The 22844-nt window shown below is 38.6% G+C and overlaps 2 protein-coding genes across 16 annotated transcripts in view; one reads left to right on the top strand and one right to left on the bottom strand.

The window, feature by feature from the left end:
• Positions 1 to 570: 570 nt before the first annotated feature.
• sycp2 (synaptonemal complex protein 2) lies at positions 571 to 22327 on the top strand. Of its 15 annotated transcripts, none has more exons than XM_088440376.1 (40): positions 839 to 968; positions 1697 to 1746; positions 2370 to 2504; positions 2625 to 2756; positions 2841 to 2936; positions 3022 to 3046; positions 3174 to 3256; positions 3340 to 3431; positions 3521 to 3555; positions 3647 to 3789; positions 4215 to 4267; positions 5047 to 5092; positions 5246 to 5350; positions 5426 to 5486; positions 6347 to 6495; positions 7575 to 7646; positions 8248 to 8343; positions 8418 to 8562; positions 8643 to 8688; positions 8803 to 8873; positions 9727 to 9839; positions 9939 to 10109; positions 11342 to 11463; positions 11585 to 11609; positions 11699 to 11766; positions 11843 to 11888; positions 12298 to 12457; positions 12563 to 12627; positions 12722 to 12880; positions 13019 to 13139; positions 13584 to 13663; positions 15019 to 15180; positions 15347 to 15389; positions 15565 to 15794; positions 16970 to 17070; positions 19567 to 19666; positions 19805 to 19863; positions 21235 to 21310; positions 21486 to 21542; positions 21884 to 22326. In XM_088440376.1, the coding sequence occupies exons 2-40, from the start codon at positions 1735 to 1737 to the stop codon at positions 21941 to 21943; spliced, it is 3615 nt and encodes a 1204-aa protein (XP_088296502.1). In that variant the 5' UTR covers positions 839 to 968; positions 1697 to 1734; the 3' UTR covers positions 21944 to 22326. The 15 variants fall into 15 exon arrangements, with proteins under 15 accessions (XP_088296423.1, XP_088296502.1, XP_088296466.1 ...); XM_088440349.1 differs by adding an exon at positions 21662 to 21696 and having other exon boundaries at positions 840 to 968; positions 9727 to 10109; positions 21884 to 22327; XM_088440297.1 differs by lacking the exon at positions 839 to 968 and adding an exon at positions 571 to 657 and having other exon boundaries at positions 9727 to 10109.
• phactr3a (phosphatase and actin regulator 3a) overlaps positions 21596 to 22844 on the bottom strand; it is a 30893-nt gene continuing 29644 nt past the window's right edge. The window contains exon 12 of the mRNA XM_088440421.1: positions 21596 to 22578. Within this exon, the coding sequence (XP_088296547.1) occupies positions 22563 to 22578 (16 nt within the window). The 3' untranslated portion in view covers positions 21596 to 22562. The remainder of the gene's footprint in view (positions 22579 to 22844) is intronic.

Here is a 22844-nt window from a genome sequence, read left to right as displayed (position 1 = left end):
AATGTTAATATCGTCGAGAATCAGCTTTTGCCAACCAATATTGTGATTGGGACCAAAATTCGACTAATTGTGTAGCCCTACCCCAAAGTAAAAGCAGTCGGTTGTACATTTTGATGAATTAAGTCCTAAAGGACCGCTGAAATCAAGGGGTTTTACATATATCAGGTTAAAAAAATAAGACTAAACAAAATCGATGATGAAAATGGTGACTACTTTCTGACCATTTTTTTTTCCAAAAAAGCTTTGCTTGTACTGAAAGTAAACCATTGACACCTGTCAATTAACCTGTCTGTTTATTTCACTAGGCGATTATGAGAAACCGAAGTGTTTTATTCCCACTATAATATAAGGGTATTCGCATCACTTCTCACTAGTTAGGCGGTTTCTCTGTATTAATGATTTTTCTGCCAGAAGGACATTGTCTTGGATTTTTGTTCACGTGAAGACAGCTTTGGTGCACTGATCAAAAACGTGAACAATGAGCACCAACTTCAGGCTAATGACTGGCTTTTGTGAAGCATAATAGCTTGCAAGGTCAACACTTAGCATCTATTGAAGCACTTAGGCTTGGCAGAGATTAATGTCTCGCGTACACCGTGAAGTGCTGTCATGTAGACCACCCCATGCGGTACTCATCCGTCCATTTGAGAAGTTGAGGTAGGTGCACAAGTAGCTTTACATTACAGATAAACCATGTTTTGATTTTATCCACTGGATTGATAAGTTAAATTTCGTGCTACCGGACTGGCATTTTTGAGACGGAAAGTGGAGATCTTTTTCAAGAAATTTGCTTGCAGTCCAGTTACCGTTTAAACTACCCGCAACACGTTTACGTTGATTAAACGTCCGGATATTGACGCTTCTTCTGGCAACTTGCCAGTGCCATCTTATCAGGTTGTTTATTGGACAACCAGATCTGGCGGTTGTCCCCAACTTGTTCCGAACGCATACGAACGACGAGGACAAAAGTAAGCCAATGTGCATTTAAGACATGTAGCCGTCGTTACCACCGCTGTAGGTGTTTTTTCCCCTTATTTTGAATGATTTAAACGTCAAACGAGTTGACGGCTATGTATATTACTAAATTTGCAAAGACGAGTTAGCTAGCCTCAACAGACGCGGTATGCTAATAGCGTTCCGTTGAGCGTTGTGTACACCTAGGGTCAATAAATTGAAATTTTAACTTAAACGAGCATAAAAAAGTAAACTGGTGAAATGTTGCTAACATGTTTAGATTAATGACGTCGTTATTACTTCACTTACAAGACTTGGACTTTTTAAAGTCTTTTCTTTAGAACTGACAACCCGTCACCAACTTTACCGTTACCAATTTATGTGGCACCATATTGTTCTCTCATCGTCTTAATTGGATGTAGTTTGCATGTATGCACATACCGCAAAAAATAACGTTTAAACTGTATTTGGTTTGTCAAAGATGTGTCAAACCGCCGAGGGGATTCCATAATATGCCATATCCACAAATATAAGAGTTCACGTCTTTGGTGTGAGGTGTTTGGACAGAAAAGTAATAGAGTAAATTCTTGTTTATCTTCAAGAAGGCAATGACATGTGGCTTTGGAGTGAAATTAGAATGAACTAGAATTGACTACAATCTTTATAAATGCACTTAATTTGACCGCTAAAGTTTGGAATGCTTTTGGCAGTGTCACAGTCTATACATATATTCCCCTTCCAGATTTCAAGATAAAACAAAACCCGATTGAAGCAAGAAGAATGTCCTCAGAGGTATAACAAGTCATGCTGCATTGTTTCTCAACTTTTATCGAGCCAAGGCACATTCTTTACATTGGAAAAATCCCACAACTCTACTAGACCAAAATGATACAAAAAGTACATACTGTACAGCGGTACCTGGTTTATAAATTAATTGTTAATCTCATGTATTCATGTTCCATACCTATTTTCTCTAATTAAAGTAAATGAATTAATCAATTCAACCCAACCAAAACACACACAAATATAGTAATGTTTAAAAAAATGATAGTGGCAATAAACAGCTTGAACAAATCACTTGGCATAATATTCTGCAGTAATGTTCACTGTCTGCCAAACTGCAGCTTGTTATGTTTGCTGTCACTGTCAAATGCTTGTTTGAAAAAAACTCACACTTTCAGACTAGCAATCAGTGTCTCAAATGTCAAGCTAACACTTTATCCTTTAGTCTATGAAACGGAACAGTTACATTCCAACATCAAGTGGACAAGCTGTTCTGCCTGTCAGTGTCACTTTCTGATAGACAATCACAAAATGAAAAGGATGTCTAGTGGGAATGTTTATCAGCTAACAAATAAAATGATCATGAAGCATGGTGGAAACTAAATGACAACTGAAAATATTTCTTTTGGCAGTTGGAGAAAGCAATCGTTGATGCATACAAGAGCAGAAACATTACAACTCTAAGAGGCTACCTGCGAAACAATTCAAATGAAGCTCTCAAATGTTCAGCACAGTTTCTAAACAAATTGGATGACCTCATCACTCTGGTCAGACGACTTACATACTTGCCTTTTGCCACGGCAGGGTCCATGCGCCTGTTTTTACATTCAGTAAAACGATGGGTTTTTTTTGTTTGTTTGTTTGTTTGTTTGTTTGTTTTTTAACAGAGCTTGGATGAGAAGGATTATACTACTGCCTGTGTGGCTTTCGCAGTCCTTTGTAATTGTGGGATGAACCTGACATTTCCTAAGGGCAGCCAAGGAATTAAAGGGATACTGGAGCAAGGCTTGCTTCAGAAGGTAAGTGTATTAACTATACGCACATACACTAAGTAGACAAATACAAATTAAACACTTTTTAATTAATCTGACTTTTGTGCACAGTGGTTAAACAAATGTAAGCAACAGTGGATTCAGCATGGACCAAAGTGGGATAAATCTTTGTACAGCCTGTCAGTGGACTTTTTTGATGCTGTAACGGTGAGATAGTGTCTGAAAAGCCAGTCATTCTACTTCCACATATTCTTGTGCATATAATTAAGTGACTGATTTTTTTTTCTGACAGATGGTTCATAAAGCATCCGAACAAGGTGTTCTTTTTAATGGCCTAAATTTTCCACGTTAGAAAAGATTTTCATTGAAGCTACGGGATTTTTTTACAATTTTAGCAAATATATGATGAATTTTGAATGATTATAATTCCTCATATTGTTGCAGGAATGATGGGAATCCAGTCTTTCCTGTATTCTCTTGGCCAGTTGGTGAACAATGCCAAAGTTTGCATTGTCATCAGGAAAGAGGTTTTGACCTTCCAATTTTGATAAGTATCAAACATATTTGCCTTGTCGCGTACTCTTGAGACTAATAATTAATGTCCGCACAGGCAATCTGTGCATTGAACATAATTCTGAAAAAAATTGCTTTGTCACCTGAGAAAGAACTGATCCTGACCTCAGAGGAGACCTCTAATATGATGTATGTCAAAAATCACACAAAAACGTTTTTACACTCTGTGACATTACAAACATTTAATTACGTTCACTCTGTTTGTCGTAATTCTATAGGATGAATCTGGCAGATCAAATAATTCAGTGTGGGGGTAACCATTATTTCAAACACCATATTCCAGTTGTTGTTCTGCTTTTATTCATGAATGCAGTCAAAATTGAAAACTCTTTTGGTTGTGTCAGATTACGACTTTCAGGTTTCTCTGATTGAGTTATTATTTCGAATGACAAGTTCTGACCAGAGAAAGAAGCTGGCGGTTCGCTGGTTCAACAAGGCTCAAGTAGCCTGTGCGTTTTGCCGCATCCACCGTTCGGAGTTTGAGGCGGTAAAGTATTCATAATGTCAGTAATTCCCAACCTTTACTGATCCAAGGCATACTTTTTTTTAATACACTTTAAGTTAAATTAAGTGTCATTTGACATTGAAAGTTGATACACTGGTTAATGTGTACCTTCTGCCATAAAGTAGAAAAGCAATATTTGTTTTGCCTCTACAGTATAGAAAGATGAACAAAGGCAAAGAAATAGTTGAACAAAATTGACATATTTGGACCAACTGAGTGCCTTTGAATGATTTCCTATGGCACACAGGAGCAACGTGGTCACGAGCAACAATCTCTCGTGACATGCCAATTTGCTGAATCACACAGGTTGGGAATCACAGTGTGATGTCCAACGGGCATGGCAAAACTGAACCTGAAATGCTTTGTTATTGGAATGCCACTTTTTATGTCAACCTGTCTATTTTTAGGATTGTCGTACATTTCTGACCTTGGTGAATGGCTTACAGGGAGACAGTACAAGGTACTCCCATGTCTTATCACAATTACTGTAAAATAGTCATTTTAAAAAGTTTATTTTATTCTTAGCCCGAGATTAACAGAGAGTAGCTTGTGTAAGTGATTAGCACATCTGCTGTACTATGGTATGCGGTTCGTGTTGTTTCTGGAACGATACTTTTTTTTTTAATGCCATGCTAAAGTTTCAGTACAGTGTATCACTTGTAAAAACCTACCAAATACCTATTATATCCTATTTGTGGCACAAAGCTGGCACATGTATAGTATATATTTTTTTTTTTTAAACATTCAATATGTGTTTTCCCTGAAAAGGAGGTGGTGCGGGGGATATGTGTGAATATGTGATATCTGTGAGTGCTGAATCTTGAATAATGTATGGGCCCACTTTGTGAAAGTGACCCCCCACTATTCGATCGGTCTCTGAGTAGTGAAAATTCGTGTATCATTGATGGCCATGGAACTGCATTGGGGAGAGTTTGCAGTCATTTTTAAAACACAAACCTCCCAAATTCTTAAAAAAGATAAACATTAATTTTCCAAGAAATGCCAGTGTAAAGATCTTGGAAAAGGGGGAAAAAAAGCCCGTGTGAAAATTGGAGTGTGTAGTTGTTGAATTGTGTGTATGTGGCGCTGAACTGTATTAGCAGGGGCAGAAACAATGAATTGCATGTAGTGAAGGTTCACTGTACTATTCCTTTCATTCACCCCTTGCTTAAACAAGTTCATGGATAATGCATCCATGATAATGTGATTTTAGATTCTAAAATGTCCTCTCTGCTGCAGAGTCAAATCTTACCCATGTTTTGAGGTTTATCTGGACAATTTCAAGGTCAGTAGCTGTGGCTTATAAGTCTATCTTTGTTGAGCACATTCAGATGACAAAGACCAGTGGTTGATGAAAAATGGATTAGTTTAATGTTCTGGAATTGTAGTTTCTTGTGTTGAATGTAATTGGTCTAAACGACCTATGCTCATCTGTCAGCTTTTAAGACCTGCTGATGACAAGCTTGAGAAATTCTGGATTGACTTCAACCTTGGTAGCCAAAGCATCTCTTTTTATTTCTCATCTCCTGATGAAAATTCTCAGGTATGTCAAAATTTATATCAAATGTGTTTTGTTTTATTCAAAATGCACAGGACTATTGGCATTCCTTTCATGTAGACAGGTCTTTGGGATTCAATGTGTATTCTTGAGCATGAAATCAACAGCTACACTGTTTCAGGTACATTGCAACACTTAACATGCCAAAATGTTGAGACACATCTCTTAAGCAGCCAATCACATTTTTGGTTACGTTTGTCTTTTCTTCATATTGCAAAATTGACACACTTCAGATTTTTTTGCTTTTAAATGTTAGGTGTTTGTGTCAAGGCAGTGAAAAGTTAAAGAACTTGCATGGAAATGGATATCCTCAGAAATTAGACCTCTACTAAATGTGAAATTAGACCTCTACTAAATGTGGCTAAACTTATATCCATATTCAGTGGCGTTTTGGCTGTTAGAGCAAAGTTGTATATGGTTGCTCTGTGCTAGGACAGTATTGTGTCGCAGCTCCTCCTACCCAATAGTATGCGTCAGTATTACTGTATCATTTTTGAATTGGAGAGCATTTGAACTTAAAAATTCTTGAAAATAAAATCTTCACTTTGTTTGTCTGCTACATATTCCTCAGTAATAGGTAATAAACTATCAAAGGTTTTTTTTTCTGATCTTACAAATGAATGGTTGCATTATTATTACATGATTTAATATGTGCATCCCCGGCACTTTAATCACAGTAACAGTTGTCGGTAATAGGGTTGCAAATACCAGACAAATGTTAGCTTTCTCTCAGGAGTAGACACTGTTTAGCTAGCTGAGCAAGTGGACAAACTTCCATTCATCCTTTCATTATGAAGAGCCGCTTATCCTCACAAAGGTCGCAGGCTTCCTGGTGCCTATCCCTGCTGACTTCAGGCAGTAGGCGGGGGACATCCTGAACTGGTTGCCAGCCAATTGGACTGTTTTACAATATACTGTACCTTGTAGTGCATCACAGAATGAACAACTAACTGGTTGTATGTGTGTGCTTAATTCCTCCAGAGAATGGCACACAGCAAATTTTGCAATTACAGCTGTCTGAAGTGCTCATAGTGGATAACATAAAAGGATCAAATGTCATCATCAGCTTCCGCTCCACCTTGGACATACTGCAGGCCGTTCATCTTGTCTACGGACAAGAAAAAGATAAAGTAAAGCAGATATGCACATTTATAAGCACATTAACAAATGAATTTCGAATGACTAGACCAGGGGTCAGCAACCAAAATGTTAAAAGAGCCATAATGAACCAAAAAAACAAAAATCTGTCTGAGCAGCCAGAAAAGAAATCCTTCTATAGGCTTTCTAAGGAAGGCAACACATGCTGTGTCTTTCTTAGCAGACTATCAAAACAACTAAATAGGTTATGAAAATGAGCTTTCATTATTACTGTAAATCTTTATTTTCCTTTGAAAGCATCAATCAAAGAATGACACGTCACATGACTACTCAGCTACAGTATATGATGGTGCTTTTAGTTCAACCTCCTTTATAATATTCACATATTAAGTTCCGTTGCATCGATTAAAATTATAGAAATACAATAAAGAAATCACATTTTATTCATTGGTTTGCAATCAGCAAGTAAGTTAGCTGTGTTAACCTGTGTCCCAAGTTTTTGCAAGTTTTTGAAATGGAAAAAACAGGGATTTTGCTCCGAAATTCATATTCCACGAACACAGTCTTCATCAAAATGTCATATGTAAACTGGTGGGGCCACACATGTGTTTAACTTTGATTGAAGAAGACACCCATCATAAAGAAAACAGAATTTTAGCAAGTTCTCCTGTTGTTAAGCTTGTTATAGCAGCATACGTAGTAAGTCATCGAGCCTGTTTTGCAGGAGTAGAGTTTAGCTCTAAAAAGAATAACGGTGACGTGTTTACACAAAATTAGCCCCATGACTCCCAAAAAGTTGATATTAATATAAATTGAATATATCAATTATTGATTAATTCTATACTTAATTCCCTTTAAAATGTTAGTTTTGAGGAAAAAACGGCATTAAACGTTTTGGGGTTTTTTCTTTCAACAATGTGCATCGTCTACTAATCCCTTATTCCAATACACTTAAATTACAAATTCAAATCACAAAAATTGACATTGCTGACGAAAATTCAAAATTTCATCAATAGCTCAAAACTAATCTTGGCAATATAAACCTGGTTTTGTCAAAACGCAACAATTTTAAGAACATTGAGAAATTGTTTTAACAAATCTCCTTTCTCAGCAGAGCACAGCGGTGAAGACATCCATTGCAAACATGACCATTAACATTGTAACTGAAGAGGACATATCCCAAGTAATGGGCATAGTTGCAAACTTTTTTCAGCAATAATTTTAGCCAAATATGAAACCATTACAAACAATTTCAAATACTTTTTGAAACTCCAAGTTGGAATTTACCATCTCCATTCCTTATAGCTGTTAATTGTGAGGTGTTCATAAAGCATGCATACAATTAAAAATCTAAAAGTGCATGTTTATTGAGTTAAACAAGTATTTGATCCCCAAGCAAAATCATTATTACTTGGAGCTAGTATTACATGAAGCATCCCTGTCACTTGTTGATCACCAGCTCTAAGCAAAGATTTTGATCATAAAAGATAAATCAAACCAAAATTGTCCCAACAGTAACATGTTCTGGTGACCAGTGGTTTTAGAATTACTTAAGCTAATGCTTAATACTATCTTGGTTGTGTTTGACAGTGCGTGTGTGTGTGTGTGTGTGTGTGTGTGTGTGTGTGTGTGTTTACACATTGGTAATGATATTCAAGTTCAGACGTTTGTTCATGTAATTGTGAATAAAGCATTAAAGCAGAAAATAATAGTTTCCTTCACTTCCTTCCTGCATGGCTTACAAGTTAACTTAGACTAAAATGTGGTGTGTTTTTAATGTTAAGCAGAGTATAGTAGTCCCAGAGAGTCCAGTGTCCCTAGGTGATGATGACAAGACCACCGCCTCATGTCTTGGAACTGCAGAGCCAACATCTTCACAAGTGACTTTTTGTACTTTACAGAGTTGTGTGATTTTTATGAGTTGAATTCTCATCCTTAGTCTTTACCTTTTCAGATCCAGGCCAATATAACGCTTTTTGGAACAGACCCGTTCAGCAACAGCAATTCAAAAGATGGCATACAGAAATCAAGTATTTTACATTCAGTTGTAAAAATACCAGAAAGGATGCTAGCAGGAAAGGGTTCAGACCTCCCTCGGGGTAGGTAATTGCCGCATAGCGCAGTCCCAAAACCAGTATTTCTTGTGTAAGAGAACATCATCTCTCACTTGCACTTTCAGAGGATTCTTTTGTGCCTGACATCCAACCTCTAACTGTCAGAAAAATGTAAGTACAACAATATAGCTCAAGCGTATTGCACTTTTTCTTTTTTTTTTTCTTTTTTATTTGGGATACTGCACAAGAACCCGTATCTGAAATTCTTCTGTATTTACCTTGTAGGACTCAGAGGAACAAGCTAGCAATTTTGGACAAAGGGGAAGGACAAAAATACAACCCAACTACAAATTCTGGTGAGCATTATGTACACCGTATCCTCCCTAAAAGTAGCAATGTGACAAGTGGCTGTCAATTTGGTGGAATTGTATTGAAAAGAAAATGAGGGGGGGCAGTTTTACCTCAAAGACTAATTGAAAAAGGGAGACAAAATAAAGATTGATTGTAACCATGGACATTTGTGTCTATATAATTTTGTCAATAATAATATAGTTTTGACGAGAGCATGAGCAGCATTAACTTCCTCTGCTAAGATACCCAGTACACCATTACACATTGAACGCTTGTTTCGGATGAAATTGGTTGAATAATACTTCTTCTGTCGTTCAACAAAATGTTGGCTTTCTTGGGAAATCTTTTTTTAAAGAATGTAATCGTACTTAGATGGATTTGGTGGGGAAAAAAAAAAAAAAAAAATATATATATATATATATATATATATATATATATATATATATATATATATATATATATATATGCATTATAGGTCCATACTGTCTTCGAATTTGAATAGCTTAGCTCCATTGTTTTTCTTTTATTTATTTACATATTTTTTTTAATTTTGGGGAAAACAAATCTATTTTACTAAATATCACATGATCATCGAACGTCTGGCTAGGCCACCACAGGTTTTGGTGCTTCATTCTAATTTGAATTGAATTCAGGCCATGTCCCCTCCTTGCATAAAGGAGGGGACATGGACATCAATTTCTCAGGTTGAAGTGGCATATTATCCACACGCAGTAGTTTGACAGTTCAGGGGTGAAATCTTGTCACTCTGATATTGAAAGCTATTAAATACAGTGTATTGACACACAAAACCATTATACTGACAAGATTTTTATGAAAGCAACCCTGTGATTTTTGTAGAACAATGTTCAAATGTTTCAAAGAAGCAAGAGAAGTATATGCCCATCCTGAGGGTTACAGGCACAAGTAGGGGAAAACAACTCCATAGCAAACCTACTGTGCAACAACAACAGGTAATGAAAGAGAAAAAACACAGAGAAACACAAAGAACGAGCGACACAGAGTTTGTGCTGAAAGATGCCTCAGCCGTTTCATTGATGTCTGATCAAAAGAGCTCCAAAGACAATATACCCAGGGGCTCAACTAATCTGGAGATGCATGTTCTCAAAGAGCTGCAGACCCAGGGCAAGCAACTTGGAAAAACTATTAGCAGAGGCAGGGACTCATTGGTGACAGCATCAACTGAGCCATCTATATCCTATCAAGAAAGAAATTCAAATAAGGTATTGTCATTTTTTATATGTTTATTTACATATATTTTTTAAATACTTTAACAATCTTCATTCTGTCTTTGTCAGTGACAAGGCTTAAAAAACTGTTTCAGCGAAAGATAACGCCAAAACATGTCAGGTAAAACCTCCTAGAAAATTTTAAGATTTTAAAGTTTTTTACTTTCGAATTTTAGAGTTTCTTAAGCCTTGTCAATGTCTGATAAAGACGAAAACGAGTTTTTTTATAATGTTTTTTTTGTACTGTCATGATTAATCAACCCAATGTTAGACCCTTTGCTAAGTCCAGTACATTGTGTATGTACTAAAATTTCCCTGAACACAAATGCTTAATGGCATGGTACATATTCTCTTTACAAGAGCTAAGAGTTAATAACACATCATTCTCATGTTTAAGTACTGTGATCCAATCTGCACTTCACAGTCATGGTTTCATTAAGTAAATTGCATACTTGTACACAATCTTGCTCAACACGTTTATTGTACAGGCCTAAAGTAAAAAGCAATGTTTAGATTTTCACTTGGACTTGGTTGTTTTGTATGTGGCAGATGACTTGTGTTTACACGTTGTTTTTTTTTATTTATTTTTTTTTTATGGAACAATGACTAAATGGCTTTGGGAACAATGACTTCTAAGTGAAGGGCAGCATGAACAATAATAATGTGATTCTTGCTTTGTTTTTTGTTAGCGTAGGGAACACCGCCCAGCAGACACTTTTAAGCAAAACTCTTGAATTTTATTCAAAGTGCACTTATGATTGCCAAAACGCCATTCAAAGCACTGCTTGTGTTGATAATCCAATGAAACGGTGTGTGTTTTTTTTTCAAAGTTTGATGGCTGAGCAGACAGCTGTGAACATGACGTTTATTTATTTATTTATTTATTTATTTATTTATTAACGTATGGTTAATTTTTTTTTTAAATGGCTGACCGAAGTGAACACAGAATGTTTATATTTTATTCTTAAAGTATGGTTTGAGGGTTTTTTTTTCCATTTGGGTGAGGAAGTGATGAAAATGAAGACCAAAAAAAGACGGACTGGCTGAGACGGAAGAGGATTCAAGGTATTGATGGACTTGTAAATGACAGACCAGTAAAAAAAGGAAAATACCCACTTCTGCTAATCTGTACTTGTCCAGCCTGAAGTTTTATATGTCAGTAATATCAGCTGTTGTAAAGATATGAATGCTTGTGATATGATACTTTTTGTGTCTTACTCATTTAGTTAGCCGCGGATGCAATAGGCAACATGGTGAAACGTATCTCAAGCTATTATACCAAGAACAAGCAATCCAATGAAAAATATGAGAGCATACTTCAATGTTGGATTCCACCTAATGTCAACAGGTGCACACACTATATTTTATTGCTTCAATCTAAATTCTGCAAGAAATCAATATATGTACACCAGTTACATTAATCCGCTGTCTTTTATTTTTACCCAATGTTCTTTTTTTCTTTTCTTTAGTATAAGCTTGCTTTCTACTGATAAAGTAAGTAACCAATATTTTTACTATTTTGTCATTGAGATGAGCCTTGCTGTCTCTTTTATTTCACAAATAAATATTTTTACTTGCTATAGAAAAAACCACAAGCAATAGATGTAACCAAATCCCGCAGTAGGATCATGCCCAATTCTGCAAAGAAAAGGTGAAAACATTTATTATAAAAGAATTGCCACTTTGAATTCAACAGTAACAGATTGTAATACTTTTCTCTCTTATAGAAAAGATGTTTTTGAATTTGGCCGTGAGGAACCATTCAAGATTGGGGTAAATACTGTGTTTTCATAGCTTATGATTCCAGAACTCAAAGATTATTGGCTTATAACCAATGTTTGCTATGTTTTTAGTCTAGCAAACAAACAATACATTCCTTGGCAAATATGCCACACCAAACAAGGATGTGTAATTGTTTGCTGAGTTTCAACTACCATTTTTCCATATGGTTAATGAATAGAAAATAAAAAATAGGGTTTATATTAACATGAATCTTGTTTTATATCATATATATTCATTAGCAGAGATATCCCTGCCTTTGGTGCATCTTTCTCCAACAAGAGCATTTAATATGTTTCCCTTTTTTGTCATCTTCTGAAATTTGGTAGTTTTGGATTTGATGATTAAAAATGTGTGTTATAAGTCCTAATTTGTTGGTCTGGGTTTGACCTGTTCATTGCAGGAGAAACAGAATGGAAAGAAGCATTGGTTCAGTGGCAGAGATGACAACAATTCTTTAGATGTCAGCTGGCTGCGAAAGTCAAACAAGCAAGCCAAACCCAAAAAAACATATGCCAGATATCAACCAGTCATGCCCAAAACATTTCAGCCTTATAATTCAAGTACAATATTCCAAATCATATATAAAAATGTTCACCAAGTGGTTAATGAAATTCAAATGCTGATATGTGATTAATTAATACATTTCTGTATTTGTCCCATGGTAGATAAATTCCCTGTTGTACCCCAAAGTTCCACAAAACCTAGAAAAACAAATGCAAGACTCAATAAGGTAAGGAAAAATACTGTACATAAACTATGTGCTTATGGTACATTACTACAGCCAATCACAGGGTGTCAGTATTCAGTAAACATTTATTCATTAGAAAAAGGTGATGGAATTGCCAAAGAAGGGTATTCCAGAACCTGGCACACCCATCAATGTAAACAAAAGACCCCAGCGAATGGCAGCCTGGGCCAAGAACTATAAAGAGCCAGACAGTGATGAGAGTCTGTCAGAATCAGAGAAACCTCAAATTACCAAGGCAAGTGCCTCTCAAAAGTTGTGACTATTATTCTTAAGACATGGCATGAAATGTTCATGTTTTTTTTTAAACTGATAAGACAACATCTGTGTCAAATAATGATCATAGCAGCTATTCTCCTACTGCATTTACCATCAGGCATGCATAAATACTCAACCAAACAAGTCCAGTGCCACAAAGGGACATGGCCAACGACCGTCGTCAAAGTGTCCTCATCCTTACAGCATGGCCTTACCTGGCTCTACCAAGAAGCTACAATGTAAGTATGTGTTTAGAGTAGATTAATTAAATTTAATTTAGGTAGCATTTGTTTTCACCATAAACAACAGTATCTTTAATAGGAATTGTGTAAATAACGTTAAGAGTAGATGAATTACATTGAATTTAGGTAGCTTTTGCTTTCACCATAAACAACGGTAACTATTTTGAATACTGTCACACAGTAAACTTAAAAAATAGGGCGTGTGCGGTACTATATGTATATTCGGCATAATTAACCATAATACATAATAAATGTTTGTATCAGAAGTAATACCCCACAGCCACAGTACCATGAAAGGTTAAGAGTGTTTAATTATAAACTAAAATAGGACTACTACTAGGACTACTACTAATCACCATGAAACAGAGTAATTTGTGTAATTCAGCATTATCCATTTAAGCCACTTGTCTGATCATCTGTGCTTATTCTGGAACTTCACAGTCCCTGAAATGTCCACACAGGACCTAGAGTTGGGTTCCTCCCCTCTCATCAGCGTGCCACTGTGTTCCTCACCAAAAGAGGTAAAACAATGGCTTTCCCAAAGCTTTCTTTATTCCTCCGTTCTTCTACAGTTGTGTTTGCATGTGATCTTCAATGGGAGACGGCCCCATGTACTATCCTCAACTGACTGGCCAGGCAATCCGGCTCTCAGCTCATAGCCCTCCGACAAGACACGTGATTTGGATCCCGGTGCGAGCATCGACCAAGTGGGCATAAGTGGATTACAGCTCCAACAACAACGTGTCTTGTAGGAGTGCTCGTAAAATAAATTGGTGGTAATTTATTTATATCTTGAGGGACTTTAACTTCTGGGGTACATTTTTCACAAGGTTAATCAAACATTGTCCTCAGTATTCTCTCAGATACCTGACAGAATCACCTTGCCGTTCGCCTACCATACACGATCCAGTGCTTTGGTTCCACTGTAGACCCAGGATTGGGGTCTTGACACCTCTTCATACAGTGCATGTACTGTAGTTGTGCCATGCATATGATGTAATGCTAAAATGTCTGTTACGCTCAGGCTGGAGTCCACTGCCCGAATGAAAATTGGCAACTGGGCAATGTCAGAAGTGTCGTGCTGTCATCCACAAAATGGGATTATACAGTGACATAATTTCCTTTTATCACAGCGCTGCTCTTTTAGATTGAAGAACATTCTTAGCAATAGTGTTTCTGCTCAGGCTCAGTTTATGAAGTTACATTTTGTCTGGGAAAACTGCATCACAAGGTTTAAGCATCAACTTTTTGGCCCCGTCAATGACCAGGCTGATTTCTGCAACGGTAAAACTGGCATTGACAGAAGCCTCACTTTGTGATTTAGCTTTTCTGAAAAGAGCATGCTAAGATTTAACACCTCACTTCAATTCTTCCACCTGTAGCCTTTGTTTCATGTCCATATTCGTGTCTTTGTCCATGAGTTTTTGTTTCATGATGCCGTCTCAGACTGTACGTTTCATTATCTCCGTGCAGAACACACACGGATTTTCCATCGACCTCCGTGAACATGTAATCTGACTCCAACCCTGTTTGAAACCCCCAGTTCTCAATGTCCACTTTTGATTTTGCCACTTTTGATAGCTAATTAAATGAAGCACCCTCCCACTCAGGCACACCACTGTTGCATTGTGGAAGATGTTGAGAGTGTTGGTGTCGAATACACTAGCGTCTGACAAGCCACAGTAGTCCATTGACTCGTCAAATCAATATCATCCCGGGTGCCATAGAAAACCTTCTTACGGGCCAAATCCTGACTCATAATGAATTAGTATTTCAGTGTAGTCTTCTTGTATACATGATTCTCCATGTTGCTATTCTATCACTAGACATTTTATGTCCATCATTTTGACATTCTTTCCTGTTCCTTTGTTTATAGAATTGTGAGATCCAGCCGTCCTTACTTCCACTGCCCTTTTCGCCACTGTTGCCGCCTACAAAGCTGCCCTCTGCAACTTCTGCTCCCCATTCACATATTCTTGGAGATACCATAAATCCAGACCTGAATTGTAGCTCCAGTCAGAAATCTGCAATGTCACAGGTTTCCGTCAGTCTGTCATTTACCATTGGAGTTCAGCAAAGGCAATATGTCTCACAGAATATTAGTCAGAAAACGAAGTTAAACTCTACTGTTGTGTTGTCTGATGCGAATGGATAGTCTCTTTTAAATAATAGCCACTGTCAATTATGATTTTTTGTCCTGACAGAAAACACCACTTTCAAATGAAGATTCTTCTTCTCTTGTCTCAGGTAAAGTTGCTGTATTCATCCCATAGTCTAATGCATATCAGTGCCGCTGTACTTAACCAATGTCTCTAGCAAGCATATGAACATGAGTGATATTAAGATATTCTGCTCACTTCTGTAGTGATGAAAGAAAGTTTCTCTCCATGTTCAAAATTGCTTTGTAACATTCTATTGACAGGACCCAGTCGGAAGCGCCACTTCTCCATGTCCAGTAGTTCTAACGATAAGGAGAGAGAAAAAAAGATGTGCCATGGGCTCAACATTTCCTCCTCAGAGATAGCAAATCACTTGGGCACAGATGGCAAAAACATAGAGATGGACATGGAGAGTTTAGAGATACCGGGTGCTGGCGTCAACCTGAGTAATTTGTCTCCACGATTGCTGACCAAACTGATGAAAAAGTTACAGGTTGAAAACATGTCATTGCACTGCATATTCTCACCAACTGTATTTTATACTCACAATGAAAAACGTATTACTTCTATTAGCACAGTGTTTCCTCAAAATCCCCGTCACCAGCGACAGTATCTACCCTACTCTACTACTCGACAAAATCACAGTTTCCACCGAATCCAGCTCTACTCTTTTTCTCTTTTCGAGTACCTGTTGCGTAACCTGCGTTGTGGTTTCGAAAAAAAGTAGCCTGATTCCAAAATGTGATATAAATCCTTTGGAGGCCATTGGTTGGTCCAAGAAATTTGAATTTGTAGTATGGAAAACTAGTTGGGGAAAGCAGCCACCATTAGCGAAGAATGACGAAAAACACTTTCGTTTATATACCCTCCCTTTGATAGACTTGAAGTTAATATCTTCTAGTGGATGTTGTATTCCAAAGCAGCCAGAATTGAAGCACCAAGTACAATAATACTCTCCCACTACATTTTTTGTTGTACGCAGCGCGTTCAGTCACGTCGCTGGTAACTTGATGTCCCTTGTGAGGTGAGGAGGGGCTCTCGGGAGTGTCAATAGAGGTGGAGACGCAATGTCCAGGGATGCACAGAACTGATACGCGGGTACACATGCAAGACAGCAAGCACTGCACTTCACTTTGCATATTTGCGTACTTATCTAACTTTCGTGCATGACACCCAAGCCTGTGTCATGCAAAGTGACTCCAGGATGTGCCTTAGCTTGAAACACAGTTAAATGTGGTGCAAGAGTGGAGAATGGGGCAGAGTAGCGCTGGATAGAAACTAGGACTGGGCAATTTTGCCTAGAAAAAAAATCTCATATTTTCTTCAAAAGATAGTCGATTTCTGATTTTTTTCCCCTGTCCTTTTTTTTTTAATGAAGAATAAGTAAAAATGTCACAGAAAATTCAAACCAAGTTTTGCTTATGTTTTGGCTCATGCTTATTGACACGTGTACTCACGCGCACACTAAATTTTGCTACATATGAGAATCGCACAGTGGTGAACCCTAAAAGAAGAAATTTTAAAGGAGCAGTGGCTATGATTTAGGAGTGGCGGACCCTTTTCTCCGAATGAATGTCGAGGAAATACTGTAGGGCACTTTGAATTTCTCCAGAGCCTAACTTTATGACATTTGCTATGCTTCTAAAAGACTCTTTTGGATGTTTTAAGTTTCAGAACTACGTCAAGATAATGGACAGTTATAACAAAGAGAACATGAAGACTGTGCAGAAACACACTTCCTCTCTCAGTATGCAACTGAGCAAACACAGGTTAGGCAGTCAGTATTTACTTAAATATTGCCGGCGATTAATTTTTGAATGTAATATCAATATGTATATGAATATGATTTCAAGGGCCTATAACATGATATTTTTGTCTTTCCACAGTGTAATATGTGCTATAAATTACGTTTGGCACATTTTTTATTTTATTTATGAGTTTTATGGTACCAATATTTCTAACCAGGAACCTCGTTTGCAAAGACTGCATCTTATCGTCTAGCTCAGTGTTTTTCAGGTGTGCCGCGAGATATTGTCAGGTGTGCCGTGGGAAATTATCCAATCTGTGTGCTTGTGCGGTCTAGCGCCTGGCAGCATACTCATGTAGTACTCTTCCATACCGTGCAGAGCAAGCTCGCTCCACTCCCCTCCCCTCTCCTTGCGCGATTAAAAAAAAAAGTGGACAAAAACTACAACAGCAACAGAAAGCCCTGTCCATACGTTTGTGATGTGGTTTTTAAAGCAGCCAGCCCCAGCCCCCGCCCCCCCGCCGGTCCGCAATATAAATCAATATAAAATCATCATCCTAAAAAGGATGATGTGTTTTTTAGAGCAGATAGCAACCCCCCGGTCCGCAGTCTAAATTTAAGGCGTTGACCGGGCCGCGGTGATCAAAAGGTTGGGGACCACTGGTCTAGCTGTCTCGCCCCCTTCATGACGTAACTCAATACTGGCTGGTCAAAACATGCATCCATCAATCATCTTGATCGCTCATCCTCACAAGGCTCCCGGATGATGGCGACTATTCCAACAACGTGAATACAAGGCCAAAAATAGGCGTTTTATCCACCCGCTATCTTCCGCTTATCCCACACTTCCCTCTCCCCGGCCACTTTATTCAGCTCCTCCGGGAAGATCCCCAGGCGTTCCCAGGAGCTCCCACCAGTGCCCCATCTCCACTGTACACGAGAGTTACTGGTGCACTGCTTCTCTTCCTGAGACTCCGGATGCTGGCCTGTCCCACACCCAAGTTTTTGAGTCAACGACAGCCTAAGTCGCACTCCAAGAAGGCATGAAAGGACTCCTTCAACTTAACGGCATCCCACACCAGCGGATTCAGGGATTGCCGCCACGACAGGCACCGATCGCCCTATGGCCACACCTCTGATTGACAATGGAGGCGCAGAACATGATCCATATGGACTCAATGTCCCCTGCCTTCCCTGGGACTTGGGAGAAAATCTGCCAGAGGTGGTAGTCAAAACTCCTTCTGACAGGTCACTCTGCCAGACGTTCCCAGCAGACTTTCACAAAACGTTTGTGTCTGAGCTGGTGTGACTGATATCCACCCCCACCATCGGCACCAACACACCACCAGGTGGTGATCAGTTGACAGCTTCCCCCTCTCTCCACGCGTGTCCACAAAATGAGGTCGCAAATCCGATCATACGAACACAAAGTTGATCATCAAACTGCAGCCAAGGATGTTGTCGTGCCAAGTGCACATATAGACACATTTATGTTTAAACATGGTGTTTGTTATGGACAAACCATGACTATTCAGATCAGGGGGTGTGTCGTCCCTTCCAATCATGCTCCTCAAGGTCTCAATGTCATTGCCATGTGAGAACTGAAGTGTCCCAGCTCAACGAGGGAGTCCTTTGAGGGTTAGACCAAAAAGTGTGGGTACTCTGAGCTATTGTTAGGTGCACAGGCACAAACAACAGTCATGAGCTGTCCCCCCACCCGAAGGTAGAGGGAGGCTACCCTCTCATCAACTGGGGGGAAGCCCAATTTACAGGCGCTGAGCCAAAAAGTATGCCCACACCTGCTCCGCGCCTCTCATCGTGGGCAGCTCCAGAGTGGAATAGAGTCAACCCCTCTCAAGAGGATAGGTACCAGAGCCCAAGCTGTGTGTGGAGGCAAGTCTGACTACCTGTAGTCGGAACGTCTCGGCCTCACACACCAGCTCAGGCTCCTTCCCCGCCAGACATTTCATGTCCCATGAGCTAGCTTCTGTAGTACAGGCATTTTACTGACATGAAAATGCAAAACGGCATCAATACACCACTCTCACTAACACATTCCTCCTATCAAATCAGGCCCTGTGGTAAACCAGTATTCATAACTATTCTGCCCGCAGGTGAATCATATACTACTGACGTTGATTGTCCGGCCTTGTGCTCCCAGACCAACATTTTGGCCACTTGAGCATTTTCTATGGTAAAACGTAGCTAGTAAATGAAACGTTGCTGTTTACTTGGCCCACTCTAAGCTCCGGAACCAAAACTAAACTAAAAGATGTGGATAAGGTCGCTGTGTATTTTCTCTTGCACAGGCACTAGGGGGAGGTGTTGGGGAGGTACGCATTGCTCCTATTGTCATAAGCGCACTTCAAGTCGTTTTTATCTGCACTGGCAGAAAGCGCGGAATAAGCAAGGAATGCTTAGAAGAGAATGAAATCAATCAAGGGATATAACACTTTGACTGTGTTCATGTCACAGCCCTTAAAATGGTTTTGTGCGTGTGTGTGTCCATTCTTTATAGAACTCAGAGGGCTGAAGATGTCAAAAGTGTACTTCTGCAAGAGATCCACCATCGACAGCAGGGGGAGGTTCTTCTGACTCGCATGGAGAAAAACTTGAATGTACATGTGCTCTCATACCGACAGCACATGTTTGCCCTAATACACACTCACACCCAAGTCAAAGTCTAACAACTAATTGTCGGATAAGAATGACATGAAATGTTCGTCTGTGTGATCAGTGTATGGCATCTTTTACAGATTTGCATGGAAAAGCAGCAAAGGTTTTTCCAGTCTTATCGTGAACAGGAAACCAAAAGGTAAAACTTCAATTGAATGACTTGAATTAGAGGAGATTTTGGCTTCAACATTTCCTAAGTAAACCTTTACATTTTTGACTTTCTGCTACATATTCATCAACAATAGGCAATCAGCCATCATAGACTTGATTAGTTCAGGTTAAAGATGAATGGTACAGGTTTTATTAAAGATTTAATACATTAAATTTGAATCCAAACAACAGGGTTGCGAGTGACAGGTTTGGAAATTTGCTAATGTTAGCTTTCTCTCAGGCGTTGAAACCATCTGTTTAGCTAGCTCCTACTCCTCACAAAGAGGACAAACCTATGTGAATAAGAAGGAAAAAATATCCGGAGTCCGGAGTTTTATGTGATACGCTGCTTTCTTCTTGTACCATGCTAAAAAGGTTAGGGTAGCATGGTTGCGTGGATATCGTGGGAACCATGGTCCATGAATAAAAAGTATGATTTTAAAATGTTCTGTGTGTCAAAACAATTATTCCCATAGTTGCAAGAGATAGCTATGAAACGAATAATACCAAAACATGACAGGAAAAAGACATGCAAATAAACTCAGAAATTGCACGTTTTAGTATTTTGGATGTGGATTTTTAAAAATTTGATGGGTGTTCGGTGGGAGGTAACATTTTGGGATGATCCGTTTAACACTCAATTTGGTGCAAATAATCTTTCAATGGTTTTTAGTTTGTTGTTTTTTTTTTATGTCAATGAATCTGGAGATAATGAGATTAGAATATGACAGTTATGATGTTGGGTATTTATTTGATACTACATTTTTGATGAGGTGGTCTCCACATGTATATTATTCTGTCGTATGCGATATTGTGAAAGATGGTAAGATGCTATTTCAGAAGGCCTTCTTTACTGTATGTAAATCATGTTTTATGTGATTATTAAGCAAAAAAAATCTAAAAAATAGGCAATGTTAGGAGTACACTAATGCAAGTAGAGTATAGGTGACACGAAAGCATCAAAACCTGCACCAAAGTTTGGTGAATGTACCACCATCAGTGACACAATTAGTCATAATTTTTAAGTTCATTGTTTTACAAATCAAAACAAAGTAAAACACGCTAGACATTTAAGTGGAATATCAAGTCATACATATTTAAATTCACAAAAATAGAAAAAGTCCAAATTAAGGCACTATGTGAAGCTGGATTAATACTATGGCAGGTGGTCTAATACAGTGACAACGAGTGGAATGTTCATTTCTTTTTCATTTCTTGGTCAACCGTTGTTAATGCTTTCTCTGTTGTCGTGCTTTATTCCTCATCTACAGCCATTTTTCAAAGATAATTGGTGGTATTTTTTCTCTTAAATGATGAAATGCACTATATTTGCACAATCCCTCCTTCCCCCTCAATCTAGTTTAGCAGTGATGAAGACAACCCTAAAAGACTTGAAGTTAAGCGTCAAGAGCGAGGAGCCATTATTCACATCCCAGGTTTGAAGTGGCTTTTAATTCACTTATAAAGTGTCAGCTTGTATGTTTCATCATATTTTCCACTGAAACATTAGCAATATTTTGATCTCCTCATTGTGTTATGGGTCAGCCTGTGCTCACTGTGTCAATGTGTGAGTTTCCGGCACACCACCTGACAACCGTTTACTGTTTGCAGATGGCTCATCTGAAAAAAGATATGATGTCTATCCAAGAGAAACTACTCCGAACAATGGTTAGTGAGCATGGTGCTTTTGGGGGGGGGGGGGGGGGGGGGGGGGACATTCTCATAAGCTGTTTTTTTTCTCTCTCTCTCTTTTTTTTGGGTGCCCACGCCTGTTTTAATTTATTCAGCACTGAGGCCAGGTTGATTAAAATGTCCCCACTAGGTAAAACAACTGTGTCTTAAGTGTTCCTTTGTCCAGTTGCATGTTACAACACATAAAATTAACTATATGCCAACTAACATGCAGAGTGCTTGTTTTCAACCAAGCATTTCTTGCTTAAAATAACTTTTGATTGCACATGGAAGGTCTCCCAGGATGAGTTATTATTCTGCTTGTGTGTGTTTTGCAGCACAAGGAGAGCTTGGCAAATTTGAGAAGAAGTCTGCGTGCCTGGTTCCTTTTTGGTTAAAGTGGAAGTTAATGCACTGGACTGTTATGTTTGTTTATATAAGTTTAAGTGCAAGTTATGTCTGTTTCACCGATTCTTGCGAAATTCCTAATCTTTGAGCAATTTTCTTAAATAATATAAAGGTGTGATAAGGTAAACGAGGCTTTTCTTTAAGAAAAGACTGTATTTTGAAGTCTTGTAACAAAGGTAGTTTTCAGTGATGTTGACATACTGTATGTACATTAAATATCAAATCCATCCACAATCAAGTGACACATTATTCTGAAGTTAAGAAAAGGTGGTCACATGCACAGTCTTCTCACGAAACGCCTTGTCATGTCAATAAAACAGTACAAAAAAAACCACCATTGACTCTTTTACAAAACTTTTTTTTTTTTTTTTTTCTCGTTGGCTCACATCCCGGGAATCAGATGCCCGGTCCTACAGTCCGCCCCGACCAGCCAGCTGCCACCATGAAAAGCCAAGGGCCTCCTGAATTGGAAAGCACTAATATAATCTCCTGCCCAAGCAGGAAAAAAATAAAAATAAAAGTTAAGACTCGCTGAAGACAAGAAAGACTCCAGGCTTGTCGACACTGAGCACATTCAGAACTTTTCTTCACAGAAGAAACTCCAGGCTCTCATGGCCGGTGAAACCTAAGGAGACAAGTGTGAGATGAGCTCGGATTTTTGCCGTTAATCAGTAGCGCGAGCCTATTAATCGGGCAACTCATGCGTGGGCAACATGTAAATTCCATTCATCCTTCATCCCTCATCTGGGTCATTGTTACAACACAGAGCTCTTGTTCCAAACAGAAACAAGCTCAGCCAAGGACACTTTGGCATTGTATTATCCCCCCCCCCCCCCCCCCTCCCCCCATCATTGAGGCACATTCTTCTATTTTTAGCATCTCGGCCCTCCC

The sequence above is a fragment of the Hippichthys cyanospilos genome, chromosome 2 (assembly GCF_059441005.1).
Source record: "Hippichthys cyanospilos isolate Australia breed blue-spotted pipefish chromosome 2, RoL_Hcya_1.0, whole genome shotgun sequence".
NCBI lineage: Eukaryota > Metazoa > Chordata > Actinopteri > Syngnathiformes > Syngnathidae > Hippichthys > Hippichthys cyanospilos.
This window is presented reverse-complemented; position numbering and strand designations above follow the sequence as displayed.